Source organism: Stylophora pistillata, chromosome 10, assembly GCF_964205215.1.
Source record: "Stylophora pistillata chromosome 10, jaStyPist1.2, whole genome shotgun sequence".
Classification (NCBI taxonomy): domain Eukaryota; kingdom Metazoa; phylum Cnidaria; class Anthozoa; order Scleractinia; family Pocilloporidae; genus Stylophora; species Stylophora pistillata.
Genome location: NC_142528.1, coordinates 9,144,968 through 9,167,465, shown reverse-complemented (window position 1 = coordinate 9,167,465; position 22,498 = coordinate 9,144,968). Strand labels below are relative to the sequence as shown.

The 22,498-nt window shown below is 38.3% G+C and overlaps 2 protein-coding genes across 12 annotated transcripts in view; both read left to right on the top strand.

The window, feature by feature from the left end:
* Positions 1–4,646, top strand: part of LOC111347183 (uncharacterized) — a 28,124-nt gene extending 23,478 nt beyond the window's left edge. For all 4 annotated transcript variants that reach the window (XM_088734929.1, XM_088734928.1, XM_088734930.1 and 1 more), the window contains 3 exons: positions 43–108; positions 1,653–2,892; positions 3,291–4,646. In XM_088734929.1, coding sequence (XP_088591055.1) covers positions 43–108; positions 1,653–2,892; positions 3,291–3,331 — 1,347 coding nt within the window. In that variant the 3' untranslated portion in view covers positions 3,332–4,646. The remainder of the gene's footprint in view (positions 1–42; positions 109–1,652; positions 2,893–3,290) is intronic.
* Positions 4,647–12,057: 7,411 nt separating this feature from the next.
* LOC148721713 (uncharacterized) lies at positions 12,058–20,752 on the top strand. Of its 8 annotated transcripts, none has more exons than XM_088736464.1 (11): positions 12,058–13,798; positions 13,978–14,058; positions 14,664–15,029; positions 15,298–15,408; positions 15,705–15,943; positions 16,384–16,542; positions 16,887–16,986; positions 17,492–17,583; positions 17,674–17,838; positions 18,937–19,007; positions 19,301–20,752. In XM_088736464.1, exons 8-11 carry the CDS (start codon positions 17,580–17,582, stop codon positions 20,213–20,215), a joined length of 1,155 nt encoding a protein of 384 aa, XP_088592590.1. In that variant the 5' UTR covers positions 12,058–13,798; positions 13,978–14,058; positions 14,664–15,029; positions 15,298–15,408; positions 15,705–15,943; positions 16,384–16,542; positions 16,887–16,986; positions 17,492–17,579; the 3' UTR covers positions 20,216–20,752. The 8 variants fall into 8 exon arrangements, with proteins under 8 accessions (XP_088592590.1, XP_088592592.1, XP_088592588.1 ...); XM_088736466.1 differs by having other exon boundaries at positions 16,364–16,542; positions 17,746–17,838; XM_088736462.1 differs by having other exon boundaries at positions 16,364–16,542.
* The last annotated feature ends 1,746 nt before the right edge of the window (positions 20,753–22,498 follow it).

Genomic DNA, 22,498 nt, shown 5'->3' with positions numbered 1-22,498 from the left:
GATAAAATATTTTTTCTGAGATATTGAGTATCTCTGTTGCAGAGCTCTTCCCTCAGCAACTTTCCCTCCACACCGCAGATAGCCATGCGTGAGCAAAGGGAAGATCAGGTAAAAAAGGAACGTTCTGAAATATTACAGAAAATAGCTACAAGAAATTGGAAAAATCAATCGATCTTTTAGATGTCCTTAGTTTTCGATGAAATATGAAATATGTCCTTCCAGATCTTACCTTACTAATGAATCAAACGATAAGATTTAATCGAAGTTATGTCAGGTGTTATGTTCTTAACTGAACATTGCCCTTTGTTAGTTTATGTTGAAAATCACTTTCTATCAAATTTGTCTCCGACGAAAAAGTGAATGATGATAAGTGACCATTTGATTTTGATGAGGTCATGAGCTGAAAAACGCCTGCCACAACTCAGGCAGCCCAAGCTCACTGGTAGAAAGCGGACGTGACTCCACAGAGGATCCACACAAGCAGCGTGTCTGGTCGTTTGTTCAAAATATAAAGAAATGTATGGGAGAATATTGAAGAGTCGTAATATGGTAAACTTATATCAAGGAATGTCTATGTTAAGGCTCAAAGTAAATGTAAACCTACCTCACTTGCCGTTTATTTTCGTTTTTGTGGTTCTAAATGGCGAATTTGAGCGATTTGGTTTATTTTGCGCTGACTGTTACACTACTGTATAAGAAGTAGAGTAACAGTCAACGCAAAATCTACCAAATCGCTCAAATTGCTAGTTAGAACCACAGAAACGACAATACACGGCAGGTGAGGTACGGTTACATTTATTTTGAGCTTTAACATAGATATTCCTCGATATAAGTTTACGATATTACGACTCTTCAATATTCTCCCATACATTTCTCTATATTTCGAACAAACGACTACACACGCCGCTTGTGTGGGTCGCCTGTGGTAACTCCTACAGGATTGCGCAACGTTTTATATTTATAAAGGTTTGTATGAGATGTTATCAGTTTGCCTTAAAAGAGAGGGAAAAAATGTCTTGTTTTGAAATAAAATGGACTTATTTGCCAAAATAGCACTAACTCGCCGAAAACGCTTCAAAATGGCCTGAGATGCTGGTAATCCACAACGAAAACAACAAGGCAATGAGGTAAGTCCATTTTATTTCAAAACAAGACATTTATTCTCTCTTTTAAGGCAAACCGATAACGTCCCATACAAACCTGTATAGGTACAAAACGTTGCGCAACACTGTAAGAGTCACTTCCGCTTTTCTAGTAGTGAGCTTGGGCTGCCTGTGAACCAGTCGACTGTTAGAAATCTAGGGTGTGAACTGGTTGGTCACGAATGCACACCCTAATAGAATCACTAGGGAACTTAATAGTTAGTTCTTAGTTTACATAATTTATTATCCAACTGTGCTTTGTAGAGTACAAATAACGCGCGAGACGAGTACAAATATCACGCGGTATTTGTACTCCAGAAATAATTATCCGTGAAATTCGCCCACACTGAAATAACATTTTGGCGTAATGGATAATAAATCTCATATGAGATGTTTTGTTGTGTAGTATCACTGAGTATTTTTACTTGTTGTTTGTGTTCTGACTCGCCCTACGGGCGATAGTACTTTAGTATTATTTTTTTACATAATTAACTCGTTGTTTTATTTCAGGTCGCGCCGGAATTCAGCACAACTTTTCCCTCACCGCAAGCACCTGAAGTAACAGATCCAAGTATTCGCTCAAGCGAAGTTTTGAGAGTCGCAATCTTGGGAGACGAGTGGAATTCACTGAAAGGTGGATTGTCGACTTTCAACAGGGAACTTGCCATTCATTTAAAAAGACAGCCCCAAGTTCAAGTCAATTTCCTTACCCCTAGGTTTGCATGTGGAGAGGAAGAAAAAACAGAAGCTGGAAAACATGGCGTCACTATTGTCGAGGCAAAGCAACTTGAGGCATGCAGTCCCCAAGAAGAAATATATTTTCCATCGAAAGACCTTGGAATTGATGTTGTAATTGGTCATGGTGTGAAGCTTGGTCGACAAGCTCAGATTATTAGGGAATCTCATGACTGCAAGTGGGTCCAAGTGGTGCACACTGCTCCAGAAAAACTCGGTATGTACAAGGACTATCCGAAAGCTGTTGAACAAGGTGAGAAAAAGAACGAGGATGAGGTTAGTCTCTGTAAAATGGCTGACCTTGTCATGCCAGTTGGGCCCGAATTGAAAGGTATCTACTCTAATCATCTACGCTCTTTCGACAAAGAGCAAGATGTTGTAGAATTTACACCGGGAATCATGGAAGATCTAACCGATGTAAAGCAGTCGCCAAACGAGAATGACGTGTTTCAGGTCCTGATGTTTGGGCGTGGTGATGACGAGGACTTCACACTGAAAGGCTACGATATTGCTGCTGCGGCATTTGCTAGTCGTGATCTGAAAAACGATTCCTATCATCTCACATTTGTTGGAGCGGCCCCAGGAAAGCAAGACGAAGTTGCAGCGAAGATTCTCAAGCGTGGCATTTCTGAAAACCAACTGTCTGTCAAACAATATGTCAAGGATAGAAATCAATTAAAACAGCTGTTTCGTCGTATGGATCTGGTTATCATGCCCTCAAGAACAGAAGGATTTGGACTCACTGCCCTTGAGGCCTTATCCGCTGGTTTGCCTGTTCTTGCTGGCTGTGACTCAGGCTTTTCAAAAGCTTTGAAGAAGGTAAGATTTGGGGAACTCTGTGTAGTTAACTCCGATAAACCAGAGGACTGGTCAGAGGCGATCAAGAATGTCCGTCAAAAGGAGAGAGGAAAGCGGCTAGAAGAGATGCAAAGTGTGCGGGAATCCTATGAACAGGAGTACAATTGGGCAAATCAATGCGAGATTCTCGTAAGGGAGATGAGAAGGAAAATTTTTGGTAAGCGTGGTCTTTGTTTTTCCTTCCTATCCCAGCTTTATTCAAATCTTTGACGGTTGAGGCAATGACTTGTGTTTTTTTCTGCTCTTTTGGGGGGGGGGTTGTTCTTCTCTTTTATTATCCATTTATTTGTTTTTCTCGTTATCCATGTAGTAATTCATCGATTTATCTATTTATTTATTTATTCATTTATTTATTCATTTATTTATTTACGAATTCGTAAATCTGTATTCCCATCTATTCATTTCTAACTCTTTCTTTCTCTTTCTTCTTTCCTCTTTCCTATCGTTAGTCCAACTTCTCTAAAACCAATATTTTTACTACTACTAGGAAATCAACCTAAATTCTTTATTATTTTAGATTTAAATCATTAATTACTCTTCTGCTTTTCAGAGTAGAACGTCAAAACATGGATAATAAACCTATCAAGACACGCTGATGATTCAAGTCAGAATTTTTTATTACTGAAGAAATGAACGTCTTTTAATTTTTATTTCATTGCATTAGCAAGGAAAAAGTTAACCTTAATTGGACTTTGTTAATTAACCATTCTAGATGTAAATGTATTAGTTTTGATAAAAATTTCGTCATCGTGGAATTTAATAGTCAGAAATTTCATAGTCATTTGTTTCAAGAGGCATGTTACTCCTAAACATATGATGATGATATTATTTCCCTTCCCGTCTTTTTTTTTTGGTTTTTTTTGACGTTAAAGCTGTGCGATTTAATCCTCTTTGAGCTAGAAAGCTTTTCTCCACGGACCGGAATTATTCTTGATGTGGATCCGTGACACCTGTGTGGAGAATTATTACTCAAAACGCGAAGATGTAAGATAATGTTCGAGTGGTGGAGCAATTTACAGATGAGTGTCGAGAGTTAACAGGTGTCTCTCTCCTTTCCCTTCACCGTGCTCTTTGATTGGCGTAGACGTCCCACGTCAACTAATTCCAACCAATCAGATGCAAACCAAAAACAATCGCGACTTGGTCATTCACATTTTCCTGCGCTTCAGGCTGTTTGCCTTTTTTTATATTTATTTTTTTTACTTCGAGTTTACAACGGTTTCTTGAGATAACTTTTTCCTTTGAGTGACGGCTATGATTACTTGGGTTTGGGTTTTACAACACCCAAACGAAAAGTGATCCAAGAGTAAGAAGAATTTTTTTACCACGGGAACTTTACAGTGATTTGTTACTGTGAAAATACGGGGCACTTTTGTAAAGTGTTCAACAGGCAACAGTCAGTCAGTCAGTAACTTTATTATCGTGTAAAATCTTCTAGCTGACCGTAAGTGGTCTACTAATCGGGGATACTTAAAATTTCACAAAAATCTAAAAATCACAACAAGATATTTAGTACAGGTGTTAACTATATAACGGGTGTATAAATATATAATTTGGATATATCAACAAAGTTGAAATGGTAAATTGGCCACCGTAATGATTACAAAAGCTGACGTTTCGAGCGTTAGCCCTTCGTCGGAGCGAATAGAGGAATTGTGGGTTGTGTGTGCTTTTACAGGCAGAAAATGGAGCCACGTTATTGGTGGGAGCATGGCAACGAGAAAAACATGAATAAATTAGCGGAATGAAAAGCGTTCGTTGATCCCTGGGGGATTTAGACTGCCGGTTTGAAAGATGAGCTTTTGTTCAAGATTTTTACGGCTTTCCGTGCCACCTAAGTGCAAGGAAAGACCGCAGATTGCCATATGTTGCTTAGAATGATTAGGTAAATTAAAATGTCTACCGACTGGTTTCGATGTGTCCTTGTCATTCCTTTCCAAGTCTCGAAGGTGTTCTCGGAATCGGTCACCGAGTCTTCTGCCTGTTTCGCCGATGTATATCTTTTTGCAATAAGTGCAAGTTATGCAATAGATTACATTGGCGGAGGTGCACGTGAAGTGATCGGTGATCTTAATGGATCGTTTAGGTCCTGATATTTTATCAGTGTTGTGAATGAAAGGACACGTTCTGCATCGTGCACGAGCGCATTTAAAAGTGCCTGGTTGGTCATTAGTCTGAAAAGAACTTCTGATCAAACAATTGCCCATGTTTTTGTCGCGTTTGAATGAAATGAGCGGAGGCTACGAAAAGATAGTGCTTGTCATTTGATCAAGCGGGTTGAATTTATTGGCAACTGTATAAGCTGATGTGGACCTGCTGTTTTCCCACCCAACCTACCCCAGGGGAGGACATCCAGCACACAGTAATCTCGTGCGTGGGAAATTAACGTCTCTTACCCCTTACCCTTTAAGAGACGGGACCTCCGGCTTTACGTCCTATCCGAGGAGACGAAACAATGTGAGTGAAGTGTCTTGCTTAAGGACTCAACGTTAAGCCCCAGCCAGGACTTGAACCCGGGCCGTTTAACCCAGAGTCCAGCGCATTGACCACTGGACTACTCACGCCTCTTCTGCCTGTTTCGCCGATCTATATGTTTTTGCAATAAGTGCAAGTAATGCAATGGATTACATTGGCGGAGGTGCACGTGAAGTGATCGGTGATCTTAATGGATCGTTTAGGTCCCGATATTTTATCAGTGTTGTGAATGAAAGGACACGTTTTGTATCGTGCACGAGCGCATTTAAAAGTGCCTGGTTGGTCATTAGTCTGAAAAGAACTTCTGACCAAAAAATTGCCTATGTTTTTGTCGCGTTTGAATGAAATGAGCGGAGGCTGCGAAAAGATAGTGCTTGTCTCTGGATCGTTTTGAAGTAATTTAAAGTTTTTAAGAATGATGGATTTAACTGAGTGGTTGTGAGGGTTTTTCACAACAAAGAGGATGATTCTAACACCTCGAACAAAGACACTTTCGAACCACTTCAGACTCGAAAGTCTAAATGGACTCCCCCAGAGGGCCAATTCGCATCATCAGACTTTCTTATCAAAAAATGCCGCCACGATATCAACAAACTCAATTTCAAACGTATTACCAAATTTTCTAATCTCTCTTCTGAAGAGTGGTCGGCTCTAAAAAGTCTTAGAAAACGCAAAGACCTAGTTATCAAAGCGGCCGATAAGGGCGGCTCAGCCATTGTTTGGCGCACCGACCTCTACCAAAAAGAAGCTTTGCGGCAACTTTCTGACACCTCTTTTTATCAAAAGATCGACAAAGACCTCACTGCCAGCAATCAAAACTCCGTCAAGAATAGGATCAACCAACTGATAACTAAACAAGAATTACCGGCCACAGCAAAAAATCTCATCATAACCACTCCTAGAACTTCTTGTATTTACTTTTTACCTAAAATTCACAAACCTAACAACCCGGGTCGGCCCATTGTCTCGGCTTGCAGTTGCCTTACCGAACTTATCTCCAGCTATCTAGACAAAATTATGGCTCCCATCGTCAAAACTTTACCATCGTAAATCCTTGGATATTACGTCTCTTTACATTGTCATTCCTAATGGCGAAGGCCTACTGGCCCTTAAACATTTTTTTGATCAACGTACTGTTAAGGAACCTAAATCTGAAACACTTCTACGCTTAGCCGAACTAGTGCTCACACTCAATTGTTTTTCATTCGGAAACAACTTCTTCAAACAAACCAATGGTGTAGCCATGGGCACCAAAATGGGACCTAGCTATGCCAATCTTTTTGTAGGTTTTGTCGAACATCAATTTTTCAGCCAATACAACGGGTCCAAACCTGAACTCTACGGTCGCTACATCGACGACTGTATCGGCGCTACCTCCTCTACCAGAGAGGAGCTCACTAAATTCATAACCGCAGTCAATTCTTTTCACCCGGCTCTGAAATATACTTGGGAAATTTCTGACAATTCTTTATCCTTTATAGACGTCAAAGTTTCAATTGAAGGTAACGGTTTATGCACTAGTGTGTATTACAAACCTACAGACTCGCATAATTACTTGTTATCTTCGTCTTCGCATCCATCTCACGTTAAGAATTCCATTCCTTTTTCTCAGTTTCTAAGACTTCGTCGTTTATGTAGTGATGACTCTGATTTCCACCACAAATCAGAGTCAATGTGCCAGGTCTTCGATAAACGTGGTTACCCTGTTTCCGTCGTTCAAGCGGGTTACCACCGCGCTCAACTTATTGATCGACATTCAACACTACAAACGCCGCATAAGGAAGATTCCGACCGCATTCCATTCACTCTCACGTTTCACCCTCACAACCACTCAGTTAAATCCATCATTATTAAAAACTTTAAATTACTTCAAAACGATCCAGAGACAAGCACTATCTTTTCGCAGCCTCCGCTCATTTCATTCAAACGCGACAAAAACATAGGCAATTTTTTGGTCAGAAGTTCTTTTCAGACTAATGACCAACCAGGCACTTTTAAATGCGCTCGTGCACGATGCAAAACGTGTCCTTTCATTCACAACACTGATAAAATATCAGGACCTAAACGATCCATTAAGATCACCGATCACTTCACGTGCACCTCCGCCAATGTAATCTATTGCATAACTTGCACTTATTGCAAAAAGATATACATCGGCGAAACAGGCAGAAGACTCGGTGACCGATTCCGAGAACACCTTCGAGACGTGGAAAGGAATGCCAAGGACACATCGAAACCAGTCGCTAGACATTTTAATTTACCTAATCATTCTAAGCAACATATGGCAATCTGCGGTCTTTCCTTGCACTTAGGTGGCACGGAAAGCCGTAAAAATCTTGAACAAAAGCTCATCTTTCAAACCGGCAGTCTAAATCCCCCAGGGATCAACGAACGCTTTTCATTCCGCTAATTTATTCATGTTTTTCTCGTTGCCATGCTCCCACCAATAACGTAGCTCCATTTTCTGCCTTTAAAAGCACACACAACCCACAATTCCTCTATTCGCTCCGACGAAGGGCTAACGCTCGAAACGTCAGCTTTTGTAATCATTACGGTGGCCAATTTATCATTTCAACTTTGTTGACCATATCCAAATTATTTCGTTACTCCCACCGACGCAGCCCCAAACAGTTTCTTTCGAAACTATCAGCCTTTATTCATTTGTATAAATATATATATTACAATGAAATTTTTACATTAAGTTAAATTGCCTATACCTTGGACTACAATTAATTGGTACTTGACAATTAAAATAAAATAACAATTAAGCTCCCGTTGATTAAGAATTACAAAGATGACGGTTTAGGCAGCCGCCATCAGTAATTAATGTAGCCAGATTCTCCCTCCTGATATTTGCTTTAAATGTTGATAAGAAGTTATGGCCCCGTTCTTACTCGAAGGAAGTCATGATTTTTACACTGAGACCTGCAGCTGTCTCTCCAAATATTGTCTGCCTACCCATATGAAACAAGATTACAAAATACGACTTCTTTGATGTATAAAAGTGAAATCTCGGTGCCTCACACCATTATTTTATCAGGCATTAGAAGACTATAACTTTCCAAATACTTACTTATATCTGTCGTACTACAGAACAACACACAATAGTTGACACTGTAGCAGTATCTAGGACAACAACTATGGGGATACGCCCTACTGGCCGGGAAAAAGCACTGTCTTCAACGGTATTAGACAATTGTAAAAGACTCATCACAACGTACAGACGTGTATTACAACAAGAAAAATTTATTTCAAGCATACATTATGTGATGTTGGAAAATATAATTTTTCACATAAAAATACCACCATAAGTTGTTCTTCAGTATTTTTTTGTTGTGCCCCACATAATCGTCATTAAACCAATTTCATTCTTCGATGTTTTACCCATTAGTTAATTTTAACTTTTAGTTATTTACCGTAAAGAAGCTTTGAAAAGAAATATCATTAGAAATGAGACCTGAAACTAGAATGACGTGCATGTTTCCCTAATCCCTTGCAATGGTAGTCAGCAATGCAAGGAAAGCATCCAGTTGTGATTGGAATTGATAATGATTAGAATATCTTTTGTAACGTAGCAAATGAAAGCTGCAACAGGAAGGCGAGAGACGAAGTTTGATCATACTTCTGTGATGCTTCCGTGATTCAACACTGTTCCTATAAAAGATGGCCAGCACGACAGCCTAGCCTGCGGTATTCTGCATGATTTATAGCGTCAAGCGGCAGAGCTGTTAAGAACGGGCTGTGAGGTTGCGGGAGGTTTCATAGCTCGTTTTCGTGGCATTGCTGCCTTCATTTTCACTGAGCACCCAGTAGAACCGCCATGCAACTCTAGAACAAGAACGGAACAGGTACACGCTGTTGCGAGCTGGACTTGACCAGCCTTGCAGGCACACAGATATCTCTGAGTCCTGTCCCTGAACCCTTTCTTCCGCGTCCTATACTTCATCTTGAGAATTATTCATCGATCACATCGCGAATCCGTATATTTGATCAAGACATCATACGAGGTCGTCAGCCCCAAGAGGACACCGCGGAAATACGTTTTCGTGACGTCACAGTAACTGGTCAGTGGTCATCAACTTTAGGCTGCCAAGCGGTTCCATATGTTCCATATGAAGACATCGGCTGTTTGCGTGGTTTTAAGTTGGAAAATATGCATGATACTTCTCCTTGTTTGTTATATTTGATCCTTTGAATTATTTTTTAATACTAAAACCACGTCTTAACAACTAGCGGTATAGGGGAGTCATTTTGTTTGGAGTTGTGTGCTGTTTGCTGACTTAGGCTGGCCGTCCAGTTACGAAGCGCGATCTTGGTTCTTCAGTCGCCCTCGCCTTCAGAATTGTCAAAAACAGCGATAGTTATCCAGACAAAGCAGGAGATTAGTTCTGTAAGATACTTTACCAGTGAGTCTGAAGACTGGTTGGATTTTTAAGTGTTATTAGCATGAAGCGATACAGATAATTATTGTGTTTTGAAAATATTCATACACTCACTTACCGCCGACGTGCGCTGCCTTTTCATTTTGGTAATTATTCGCTTGGATGAGAATTTTACCTTTATAGACTGATTTTTCGCCATTGCACCCTTCTGATTTTCTGTGCCTTTAAGAACGGGTGTCTGTAATCAAAATATGAAAACATCTGTTCATTTCATATACTTGCAGTTTTATCAACAAGTTATCTCGTGAACAGGCACAACCAAACGTACTAAAGACATGTACTAGAGATCTACTATCAACTGCTGTCAATAAAGGCTTAATTCAAGATAAATTATAAATGAACCGATCATGTTGGACGGTCTCAAATATTGCATATTTTCCGCGCCCTCAATCAATCGCGTATATAATAATCTTTGTCGAGCCTTAGCGCAGCAAACAATTCACAATTTCTTCGATTTCCACTTCCTTTGGAAACATCACGAAACAAGCGTTATTCTGTTCCAACAAAAGCTACTTTAATTTCCCAAACAGCTCTAATTGTTTTACACGAAAGCATTTTCAATGAAACCCACTTTATTATTATTATTATATTTTTATAACTCAGTCATTTGAAACTTTTACAGGCACATGTATGTTTACCTGAAGTATATTCCACTATCTTGCATGTGCATTGCATTAATTTATGCAAACAATCAACTACTCTTCTTCCATTCATTTTTTTAAGATTAGCTTAGCTTTGCTTTACATACACATCACATGCACTGCCACTGTAAGGATAATTATGATCCCCATCAGTAATATTACATCATATCCCCACAGAACATTGTTATGAAACATGCCCATTTGACTTGTAGCCATTTTCTTTCAAGGTGGCAAAATATATGTATATTGCTGAAATTAGTAAGAATTTCTTATTGACTAAAACTAGTGTAGTCATACCAGTGCTCCCCTCCCCAGTAATAAGTTGGGAAAAGGACATTTGTATGGTGCTATCATTGTTTACGTTTGGGAATATCCCATCCCTGATGTTTATTTGACTGGATGGGCACAGCAGTACACAGGCTAATTACAAGCATTTGGTTACTCCTCATGACTTAGTGTTAACTGGGAATTGACAGCTGGCTTAATCTAATCAATTTTCTCCTGAACATTTTTAACAAACAACTTTGACTTCAGAAATACTTCTGATAATTTCCCTCTGACATTTCTAATTTGGAAGATTAATCATCATAATCATTATGTTATTTCCACCTCCATAAACACCCAACATAAGTTTTTTGTTTATAATTCAGGCAGCTTCTAAATATAAGAAATCAAGCTTAGAAGGTAGTTGATTCATTCAAGGCTGTTGCAATATGAGAAAAGGCAATACAGTGCTTTATTCACATAAATTGATTAAATTATATTATTATAATTATTTTACCTTACAGTACTTTTGTTTTTTCAACATTTTTTTTTTAATTTGTTTTCTAGTAATACCAAGATGGTAATGTTACTTTGTGAATCAGGGAGCTATATAAACCAGAAGTATTCTATTAGCTTACTACATTTTATGTTGCAGATGGCAGTAAGTTAGTAAAGAAAGAAAAGAAAAAGCAAAAATAAATAAAATAAAATGATTAGTGAGGGAAGAGCAGCATAAAAAAAGACATAATGGACATTTTGTACTTAACCATACCTCGGTTTATTCTTCCTCTGGTTGAGCCAATTTTTGTATTTTGGGGGGCTTCAGTCCTAAACATGTTACAGTCATAGGTTTTTGGCCAAGTATGATACGTACAATAACCAGTGGGGATAGGGTGTCCATTACCCTGGTCCCAGAGGCTTTACTTACTCTTTCGTCTCTGTGGTTTTACGAGCCGCGAAGCGGCGAGAAAATTTGACGAGCCGCGAAGCGGTGAGAAGTAAGCGAAAGCCTCTGGTTGGAGACGGTTAATTTACTGATCTCACCGCGCCAATCAAATTAAATATTTCACAAATTTGTTCTGGCTCATTGATTGGTCAATTTTTCACCTCGCCTGTGATTGGTTTAAAAGAGTTTGTCATAGGGGTGAGGGGTTAGGGAGTTTTTACTTCCATTTGACTTTTGACCAGGGTAGGGATGGGTTTTAGCGCAGAAATTGAAAATTCGATCGAATCGCTTGCTTTCGTTTTTCTCAGTATCGATGGATCTTTGGTGCTGCACAGTACACTTGATTCTTTGTTGATCTCCACATAGATCTTGTCGATTATCTTAGTCTTGAGTTCGGGATGCTTCCAGACAGAATTTATCACTCCATTGTATTCTTGTAAACAAATTTGTCTTACAATGCTGGAACCATTTTTGCGCTAACTATTTTCTTAACTAGACCAGACGGATAGTAAATGCGTACCCAAGAAGAGAAGCAAAGAAAATCAATAATATTCTCACATACTTCTAGCAACATACAATAATTGCAAACTTCTCACCTCCGTAGGTGATGCATTCCGAGGTTGCCCTACGAATACAGCTTCTTCGTCCCTTTCAGCACTATCATTAGCCATGGAAATAATCTTTCTTTTACTTTTGGGGTTGCGAACTCGTTCAAATGTTTTCGTCGCTGGTGAACTCGGTGTTCTTGCGGTTCTCGGTGATTTACAAGGAGAATCTTTCGCACATCTCTTGCGTCGCGTCAATTCTCCGACATCTATGTTTACTACTTTGTATTTGTTCCTGAACTCTTGTAATTCTTCGGATTGACTAAGTGCCTTTTCATGCTTTTGGACAGGCCTGTAGCACTTGTTACAGAGCACTTGTGAGACCTTGGAATTGATTTCAACTTTGGCGTTCACAACAAGCCTAAAGCGGCGCAGAAAATCTCGATTCTTCTCGGTGAAAATATTCAATTGAGAATAGCCATTTATCTTGACGTTTTCGTTGCAAAATCGGCAATAATCGTTTGCCCGAGGGAAGTAGATTTTAATCGGGGTTTTTGTTGGAGTTCGTACTACATGCGAGCTTGTCATTTGGCACGTGTAGCAAATATTTTGACAGGTATTGTAAATACGGCCACGAAACAAAATATATTCCCCACGCCCACTCCAGATACAAGTAAAAACACTACACCTACCCCCAGAGGTATTTTAATACTTTACTCTGATTGGTTATCGGAAAGGGGCGTGATTGATGGCTGTCACCCGAAGCTTGGTGGCATGAAAGTGAGATTCTCAACGGTCCTGACCAGAGGTTCTCTCCGCTCGCTGCTTTACAGCTCGTTGGTCGGCGCTTTGCGCCGAATTCTCGTACTCCGGTAGAGAGAAGAGAACCTCTGGGACCAGGGTAGGTGTCCATGCAACACGGGCATGTTTTGTCTTCTCGGCGAATCTGACCGGAATGCCGTTGACATACCGATTTATACGGTTCAAGCCACTGCTTTATAAACCTGATGGTGCAGCGTCCTCGGATCACCGCTTCAGCCATTCAAAAACCGTCTCATTTTTAGCCTTAGTGCTTACGCTCTTCTATAAACAAAACTTACGTGCCACGGAGCCGCCAGCGAAAAACAACAATTTCATATCGTGTGCAACTTCAGTTCGGCTTTGGCAAATTATATAATTGAGCTTGAGAACTATCCAAAAGGTGAACGGAGTTTCAAAGCTAAGTTTACAGTATTCTTTCTAAGTTTTGCCTTTTTACACTGTCGATTTGACTCACGGCGAAAACATTATAAAAGTTAACGGCATTTTATGGTTTCGTCGAGGTGTCCGCTGACCAATAAAATACTGTATCGTGCCTTAAAAAACGTATTTCCGCGGTGTCCCCCACACGATCTCGTCCCAGAATGAAGGATTATCATAACTTCTCAAATGTGACAAAATGAAGTATAATCATTCAACATCGAGATGACCGTGAGTCCAACGGTAGACTGGAGATACTAAGGTAGCGGAAGGCACGAAGTAAAAAACGGCGGCGAAGAAGGCGTCCAAGAACAAAGATGATCTCGATGCTCTGCTACAAGAAGCAACAAGTTTGCTTGGAGAAAAAAAATATCACGGAAGAGGAAAAAAGGCCGGAGTGATTTGGAATTTTATAGGGACTCCACCACTGGTTTGAGGAAATACAAGCACAAGTATCGACCTCGCGAAAAAAAGGTGACGAATACGTCGCTCTGCAGTGCAACAGAAGAAGGTGAATTTACAATATTTTTATCTTTTGCAACACGATATCCCCCTAAAATTAGCGAAATAAAGTTAATTGTCAAAACGCCTTAAATTTACTAGAATAATTAATCCAATGTTCCAAACAAGCTGCTGGCCATGTTGCCTTAACAAAGCTCATGCAAGTTTTATTTGACTCAAACCTTATAGATTGCGATCCGAGTTTAGATTTGGGAGATGATGATGTACAACCTACATGTCATGAGATGTCACCACCATCAATTGTCAAGCGTAAGTTTTGTTTGCGACAGAATGTACTTTTATCCAAACACCTGCAAAACAACTGTTTTTCACAACATCCCACTTTAATGTAGATCAACCACTTTAATGAGATCAATCATTTCTCATGCAAAGGTAAAGATAAATTGCTAATAATGACTGGAAAAAATTGGGGTCCCTGTGCTCATTAGTGAGCTGTATCCTTTTATTCCCCTATAGATCTCAATATCAAGGCAAATCTACTATATTTTCAATGTGTACATGCACGAGCATGCGCGAATGATGCTATCAACTATCCGCAGTAAGGGTTGCACAAAATGTGAGGAATCACCTTAAGCTTATTTAATAAGGCATTCTTGGAACAACTTGATTTAATGAAGTAAGTGGGGAGTGTAAAGAAAGAGAGTTTATTTTTTATAGGGTTGTACATTTCATTTTCCTTGTTGCCAGGTCTCAATCTTTGTTAGAAAGAAAGTTGGTGAAATCACAGACTAACTGGAATTTAAAAGAAGGGGTGCTAAATTATTTATAAAAAATCATGGTCATGAATAGAAGAGTTGGAATGTACCAGTATCTATTGATGCACATTGTGACTAAATATTATTTTTGTTTCATAGAAGATGACCTTGAAGCTGCACTTGCAAAGTGTGAAGAGGTTCTTTCCACATTTCAAATTGCATCTTCCAAGAATTGGGAAACACGGATGTCTAATATGACCTGTAGTTGGGACAACATCAGGAAGCAGCTAATAGAGGCAGTCCTTAGCTGTGAGGGCCTCCCCTCCAGAAATTTGCAGCATTTGTTTGGAAGGCAAAGTCTGTATACGATGTATGGAGTGCCCAAAACAGTTTATGTGCCCTTCATGCAGTGAAAAGGTTCACAAGTCTTTGCCTTTTCATGACAGAGATACATATGTAAATGGGTACTTTCATGCTATTCTCCCAACTGTGGAGTTGATGGAAAAGGTTATCACCAAATAATAGGTAATCTCACAATAATTTATACAGTGTCCATTTTTTTAAATTATTATTTTCACTTCATATGCTTAATTATACATTTTTTTTTAAACCACCATATTCAAATTGAACTTAGCATAAACAAGTAAAGGTGGATGGAGACTCATCCAACATGTATTAATTAGCTTTAAAGTCACAAGTGGTTTCTTAGAGAACTTTATGATGATGATGATTATGTTATATCACAATGCAAAACAACATTTTTAATGTAGCTTTACTTCTCTCTTTTCCTTAGATAAGTCTTTTCCAGTCCCTAATATACCAGATCAATGTTGAAGTTGTAAAGAGGCTGGAGTCATACAACAAGTTCCATCTTCTGGTTTCTTAATAATAGTTAATGAAAAAGGTAATAGTGTCTGTTTGCTTAAACTGTCCTGGATTTTTACTTATTTCCTGTATCTAATTATTAAGTGAATTAATAAAAGTAATGTGGCTTGCTCTTTATCTCAAATTACTTTTTGATATGTCCTTTTATGGTAATCAATTAGATTGTAATGCATCATAAGAAGAGATTCATTTTATTAAAATTTTAATTAGTTTCACCTTAATTTATTACCTATAGTTATGGGAATTCCTAGTTGAAGCCATTTTACTGCACTTTAATGTTATCATTATTCATGAAGTGAATAATTTCTTTTTCAGGACGATACGATTTGAACAAAGTCATAATCCAGTGTTCCAATTGCAACAGTATCATTCTATCCTGGTCTCTGATTGATGTTGTACAAGCAGGGTTTTGGTGTGGGAGTCCCACTGACACCAGTTATGTGTTTGACCAACAATTATTCCGGTTATGGGATTCAATCCAAAAAAGAATGCCTGGGACATCAGAAAGCTCCTTTATTCATGCACTTGAGGATGTATCAGTTATGAAAGGAAGGGTATGCTTTTCTTTAGTTGAATTAATTTTATTTAATTTTCCACTTATGTCTCGGCATAATTTTTTGTCCAGTAGTCTATTGAATGGTCAAAATTGTATTCTGACACATTCTTGCTTAACACCTATCTTTGAATTGTAATATTTTAGAGACTGTAGCAAATGTATGGGGTTACATGACTTGCTTTTGGCTCTGACATAATAATCTGATTGTCTATAGATTTTTCACATATTTTAAGTTTGGTGCTAGAACATTTCAATATAATTTTTAGGTTTTATACCTTGTTTGTTTGTTTTTTTTTTTTTTGAGATTTTTGTGTACATAATGTGGTGGAAATCTTACTTTTGTGCTGTCTGCTGTACTTTATGTAGTATTTACTATTACTGACCTACCTAAATTGATATTTCTATTTTATTTTTTCAGGCACCAACCATCAATCATAGCACATTTAATAGATCTTTTAAAGGGTGGAAATTCTGTCAGTTTGAATTGGGTCATCTGCAAGGTCACAACTGGATTATTTGCCCTACATGTTCCATCTTTCAGCACTCCTGCCATGTTGATGGAAATATGAAACTGTATCGTTACAGTTCATCGGGAGGGTAGGTTTTATTCTAGAGGAAAGGTCTACACAGAATAATGTCAAAAACACCCAACATCTTATCAATGCTCCTAAAACTTGTACAATAGAATGAAGGGTGCAAATTTTGTAAATTTTACTCTTATTAGTGCCCTGAATACAAGTGGCTGTTGGTTATTGCATTACTTATATTTTAATTTGGTGTGTTTTGTTGAGTTTATTTATATTAAAGATATATAAAGTTGAGGTTTAATCATTAGGTTAGCCACAGTAGTAACTGTTATCATCCATTGTCTTTAATAATATGCAGTTATATCATGAAAAAACTGATACATTTTAGCCAGTTATAATTGTTTTCTTCTACAGACAAAGGAGGCAATCATATTATGAAGATCTTTTTATTGCCAACAAGGGGGATGTTGAAAGTCACATGAACAAAGTATATGCAAAGCAGTCCAAATCTAAGGTGTTTATATATGCAGTTTTATTCCGATCATTTTATACTAAGTTTATAGCCTCTTAGCAAGCTGTGACAAGTTTCTCTATTGGTAGGATTGCATGGAATTTTGACTTTTCTGTTACAGTATTAATAGTTATTAAATGCTGCAACTAGGAACAAGACAATATGTGGGGGGAATCACATTGGTGGGCTGCTTCTAATAAGGGTAGAAAGACAGCCAAACTAGATGAGACAGGACTTGAGATCGCAGGCTGCCGGCATGGTTTGGCACAGTGGGCAGTGAACATGGTGTAAAACATTTTATAGATTTTTTCCTATCCAGGGGTACAGTATGAACAATGGAGGTCGATCGGCATTCAACTTAAGGCAATTAGAAAACAATGAGGACTGACAAATTAGAATCAATCAAATTCACAGAGTTGTAACTAGACCTTAATTAGTCAGTTACTTCATTTTAGTTAATTGAAGTTGTAGACATTCAACTGAAAGGTAAGTTATTCATATCTTTTAGATCATGAGGAGCTCATTACTGAGCATGCTATTGCTTGGAATCAAAGAAAAATCAATGGCATGGCACAGAGTCTGTCAAGACAATACACATGGGTCAGTCTTTATGCAATGTTACTATTGCTAAATAGCTATTAAACAGACAAAATTATGTTACCATTTGTACTCACGCTTTATCTTATTTAGACTCGTCCAAACAGCGTGCACACCTCCGCAAAAAGATTTCTTCAAACAAAAATAAGCTGTCTTCCCTAATAGATAAGCACAATCAAGAGAAAGAAGGCAATGAAGCTTTGCAAGCTATTGTCTCTGAAGTTATGAAGGGGAATTTCCCATGGGGAAACACAACAGGTAAACTTTGTGAATTTTAGTACTCAATTTAACTTGTCTCTTTTGTTGAGTATTTCAGCTTGTAGCTGTCATTTTTGTTCTAAGTATATTTTCATTCTATCATTGATAAAGTATTTCTTGTACATTGTACAACTTACTAACTTTATATAAGATAAGACACACTTGTGATAGGGGGTAGCTTAGTAGCTACGGTCATTGTGTTGGTGTCTTAAGAAAGACACTATGCTCCAGCACTGCCCCTCTCAAGAAATTTGTACCAGCAAACTGTTCACAACTTCTAATAGATCAGGCCTCTTCCGAGGTGTTGCGTTTTTTCCTACTCCTGTCTAACTTGAGCGTGCAGGACATTAAAATCAAGAACAACAACAACAACAGCAACAACAACAAGCCGCTTATTTTCTTTGCTTTTAAAACGTTGTTTTGCAAATAGTAAATGCTAATCTAGGCGGGCCATTGATTGCTTATGCATAAAACTATATCAGTTAAATAACATTAACAACAATTAAGATTTAGTTACATGTAATATTATTATAATAGTTTCTGCATATTGAGATTGCTAAAACGAAATGAGGGGAGAATAATGAGAGAAGACACTGACTTTAATTACTTAAAGTTTCCTGTTCTTGAATAATCTCGTGTTTAATAAGAAAGGAATTTTCTTTGTCCAGCATTCTTGGTTTTTCATTTTTAATTTCAGCTTTGAAAGACTTTTTGGTTAGCTCTCTTAGATTGCGTGGTATCTCATTCCAAAAACTGGCACCAATTATTGAGAATGCATTGTTTTTGTAATTCAAGTCAGTTTTCATTGGTCCATATAGGTCCACCAATGAGAATCAAGAAAGTCATCGTTGAAAAACATGAAATGATTACGAGATGGAATGAAGAAATTACCCTCGTAAAAAAAAGAGATGGCGAACTTTGTAGCGTTCTACATGGATGTTACTATTCCTCTGCTTGAAAGGATTGTTGTGGAGTTACAGGATAAGTTAGCACGTGAGCATGTCATAACCATTAGACTTTCCTGTTCTTAACATTAACAGTTTGCTGTTAATAGAAAATAATCTTGATAAAGCGTTCTTGTTCTTTTTCCCTGTCAAGATCCTGATAGCAGTTCAGACGTACCACGCGACAACAACGAAGCATCTTTGCAACCCGAGATGGAAGAAACTGTAATTACCTTTATCTTTGTGTTTACTTATTTGCTTATTTATTTATTTATCTACGTACATACTTATTTATTTCTTTATTTCTTTAGTTTTCACACTATCCTTTGCTTCACAACTGCAGTACATTTCTTACTCTTTTGCAATGCATTGTGCACTCTTTTACAATAATATGCTTACACTTTCCTTTACACTACTCTGCGTCCATGACATACCATGCAAACATTCAGACACTATGTAAAGTAACGTATCATTAATATTTCTCTCTGCGACACCCTTTTTTCTTTTCGTGTGTCTAGGAGATGAAGTACAGAAGTAGTTCAATGAGTACTGTGGTTCTTCAAGGAAAGTTGAGTTGTACCAAAAAGGGAATTGCCTTTTGCAAGAGTCAGATTTGTTCTGCAGTTACCAAGTTCAAAGCTGCACTAAGTGGTAGTGACTACGAGGAATGTCTGCCTTTGGAAGAGGGTGCAGAAAATGATGATGATGTTGACGTTGACGACGGCACGTACGACAGCACTGGTGATTTTTCTGAAGATGAAATCACCTTTAATTACAAAAACGTACCAGATGCGGGAATTAACGTTGTGGTACTTGGTGAAAGAATTCCCCACTGCGATACATTTTCATGGAAATTTCCTGTCGTAATTAGCCAGTCAACGCTCGACGGCAGAAACGGCAGTTCGGCTTGTAGTGTAATAGCTTTGATCTTTGCTCATGGAGTGTGGCATGAGCGGCTCGATCTCCAACGTACGCGTGAACTATCTCCTCTGTGGGTTATGTTACTCTGTGCATCAATCAGGGTGGGAAACCGCCTTTATGACCGCTGTCGACACAACCTACCTCAGCGTTTTCTTTCAGCCTCAGAGGCAGCCACTGTCGCAGAACAATGTGTGAGTGTGTCCGTGCATTCGCCTTTGGCTAGACGAGTTTGTGATGACCATGCTCCTACAACTCTAGTGTACCAGTTATCAGCACTGTGTGATGGCTTCCACGGAAATGCAGCTCTACTTATAGCCAACGAAAAGACCGTTCTCTTCTTACCACTAGCTGGTCAATCTATTGCCTTGGTGGACAGTCATCGTCATGGTGACCTTGGTGCCCAAATATTACTTGGTTATCAAAGTCGTTTAGAGCGATTGTTAGTTGCGTGCCAGAAAGTGCTCGATTTAAATGATGATACTTACTGCAATCTGTCGTTTATTTATTTTTAGGCCAGGAGAAGTCAGACTTAATCATATCTCCATTTACAAGCCTAGTACGCTGTATGGAACTTGTATTGAATTTTTATTTATCTCAGCGTGTTTGAAAGTCGCATTATATACATTTTAAGCATTATAATATAATTATTAATAATAAACAATGCAGAGAGGGTTGCGGCAACAATTATTTGCATTTTGTATCAAATACTGAGGAAATGTTTCTCCCCTACTTTTGTTTTGAGGTCGATCTATTCCCTGGGTTGATCATCGGTCTTGAATATTGAAAATAAAGTATATGTTGTATTTATTAACCATAATTCTATTTTTTTTTTGTTAGTTTTGTCTCGGAATGCTTTTATTGATTCCCATTCTCTTTAGTGTTTCTAACTGTAACGGTGACATGGTGCAGCGAGGAGGAAAACAAGAAAAATTTACAATATTTTGTTCAGTGCACCTGCCTCCCGGCTGACTACAATTTCCAAGTAGACTGTAAATTTCACGTTCACTTTAATATCAGCATTATTAAAATCGTCTATTCCACTTCAAAAACGTTCCTTTTATTTTGTTATAACAAGATGGACAAGCCCTTTGGGTTAACAAGAACAGTGTGAGCCATTTGAAGTGTTGGACGCACTTTACAACAGGTTTCAACCGTTATTGAACTAGTGTTTCAAAACCTAATATTGTCTCCGACGAACGTTTCTCGTGGTTATCCCTTGTAATATACCATCGAAATGTTGCAGTTTTATTTTCTTTGGAACCCTGTGGATCGTTTCTCTGAGGCCCCGGATACTTTTTGGTTCCGCTAAGCCGTTTTTAGGCAATCTGGGGAATACGCCTCAAAACTCCTTGTATCAAGACAAGCTCTGTTCATGTTAACAATATGTGAATAAAACAGCTTTGTAATAATAAGTTTAGGATTTTGCCACGGCTTTTCCGAGCGAGAAAACTGTTCGGGACCCTCGAGAAAGGGGCCCGTGACCCGAGGCACTACATGCTGGAAAGCCTAGTTTTCGTAAAAATCTACCCCGTAAACTCTCATTTCTTTTCATCGTGTAGCCGTTAAGATACAAAAGGGAAGCTGGCTTTTTCCTCTGTAAGCGGTCAATTTACAACGTGAACTGACAAAATTTCTAAAGACTCTTGCAGATCCGTTGATAGTTCGATGATAAACAACCGTTTTCGATTTCTCTGTTAGAATTCGGTTGGGAGAAGAGGTCTGCATATTGCAATTTTTTAGCCTAATATTGCCTAATATACTCAGTGAGCATTTCGCAACGGTTGGACAAAAATTAGCTCATCAGTTACCTCCAACTCCAAAATGTTTAACTGATTACTTAGGGAAATGTAAATCACGCGTCTCATACGAATTTTCTCAACCTATCACTCTGGTTGAAATTGGACTGGAAATATTAGCTATTCCCAACAATAAGTGACATAGCCTCTACTCCTGCCCTACTCGGATATTAAAGTGTGCAAGTGACGTTCTACGTCATGTCGTAGCAGAAATCTTTAATTTGTATATATCACTTGGAACATATACAGCCAAAATTAGATGTGAAAAATCGCCAATATTTAAGGAAGATATGAAACTGAATCAAATAATTACAGGCCCGTATCTTCACTGCCTAATTTAAACAGAATTTTGGAAAATTTTCATAAATGAAGAAGACATTTTTTTATCGCTCTCAACGCGAATTCCGCGAAGAGTATTCATCCTAAAATCACTTGATACTTACAGCAACAATATATTAGACTCACTTCTATAAGTAAGCAAAATTTTAATGGCTTAGCCATTACTGGTTACAAAGTTATAGTCACAGTCATCGCAAGTGATCCATTTTTAAACCATTTCGCTACTTCTTACCATCGTAGTTCTGTTTTGTGTCATTGAAATCTAATAATATCTACAGCTTGCAAATTTTTCTTTCGTCATATTCTAGTGTGCCAAATTTCATGCCTACGCCGTGCAGGGTTTAAGAGTTACATTTGTTCAAACGAGTGGACCCCTGTTTACGTTCCCCATCTTAGATTTTTTTTAATTAAAAAATTCATAAAAAATTCAGCTCCTATCATTTTTTCATTAAACGTACGCCAAAGTAATTAGCATGATAAGTAATTTACGAATATGGCAAAAAAAGAAATCAAGTTTTAGAACTTTTTCGACTTTTTCCGCACGTCGTAACTGTTGAACATTAATGAAATCACTTCATACTTACGACAATTATTTTAGATGAAACCTTAATATATACGTGGACCAAATTTGGTGGTCTAATCATGAACGGTTGCAAAGTT

What these genes read in the sequence shown, in the direction of transcription:
- LOC148721713 (XM_088736465.1), top strand. An exon ending in CCCATGGGGAAACACAACAG is followed by an intron (nt 17,839 to 18,936) that starts GTAAACTTTGTG and finishes TTCCCTGTCAAG; the next exon opens with ATCCTGATAGCAGTTCAGAC. An exon ending in AACCCGAGATGGAAGAAACT is followed by an intron (nt 19,008 to 19,300) that starts GTAATTACCTTT and finishes TCGTGTGTCTAG; the next exon opens with GAGATGAAGTACAGAAGTAG.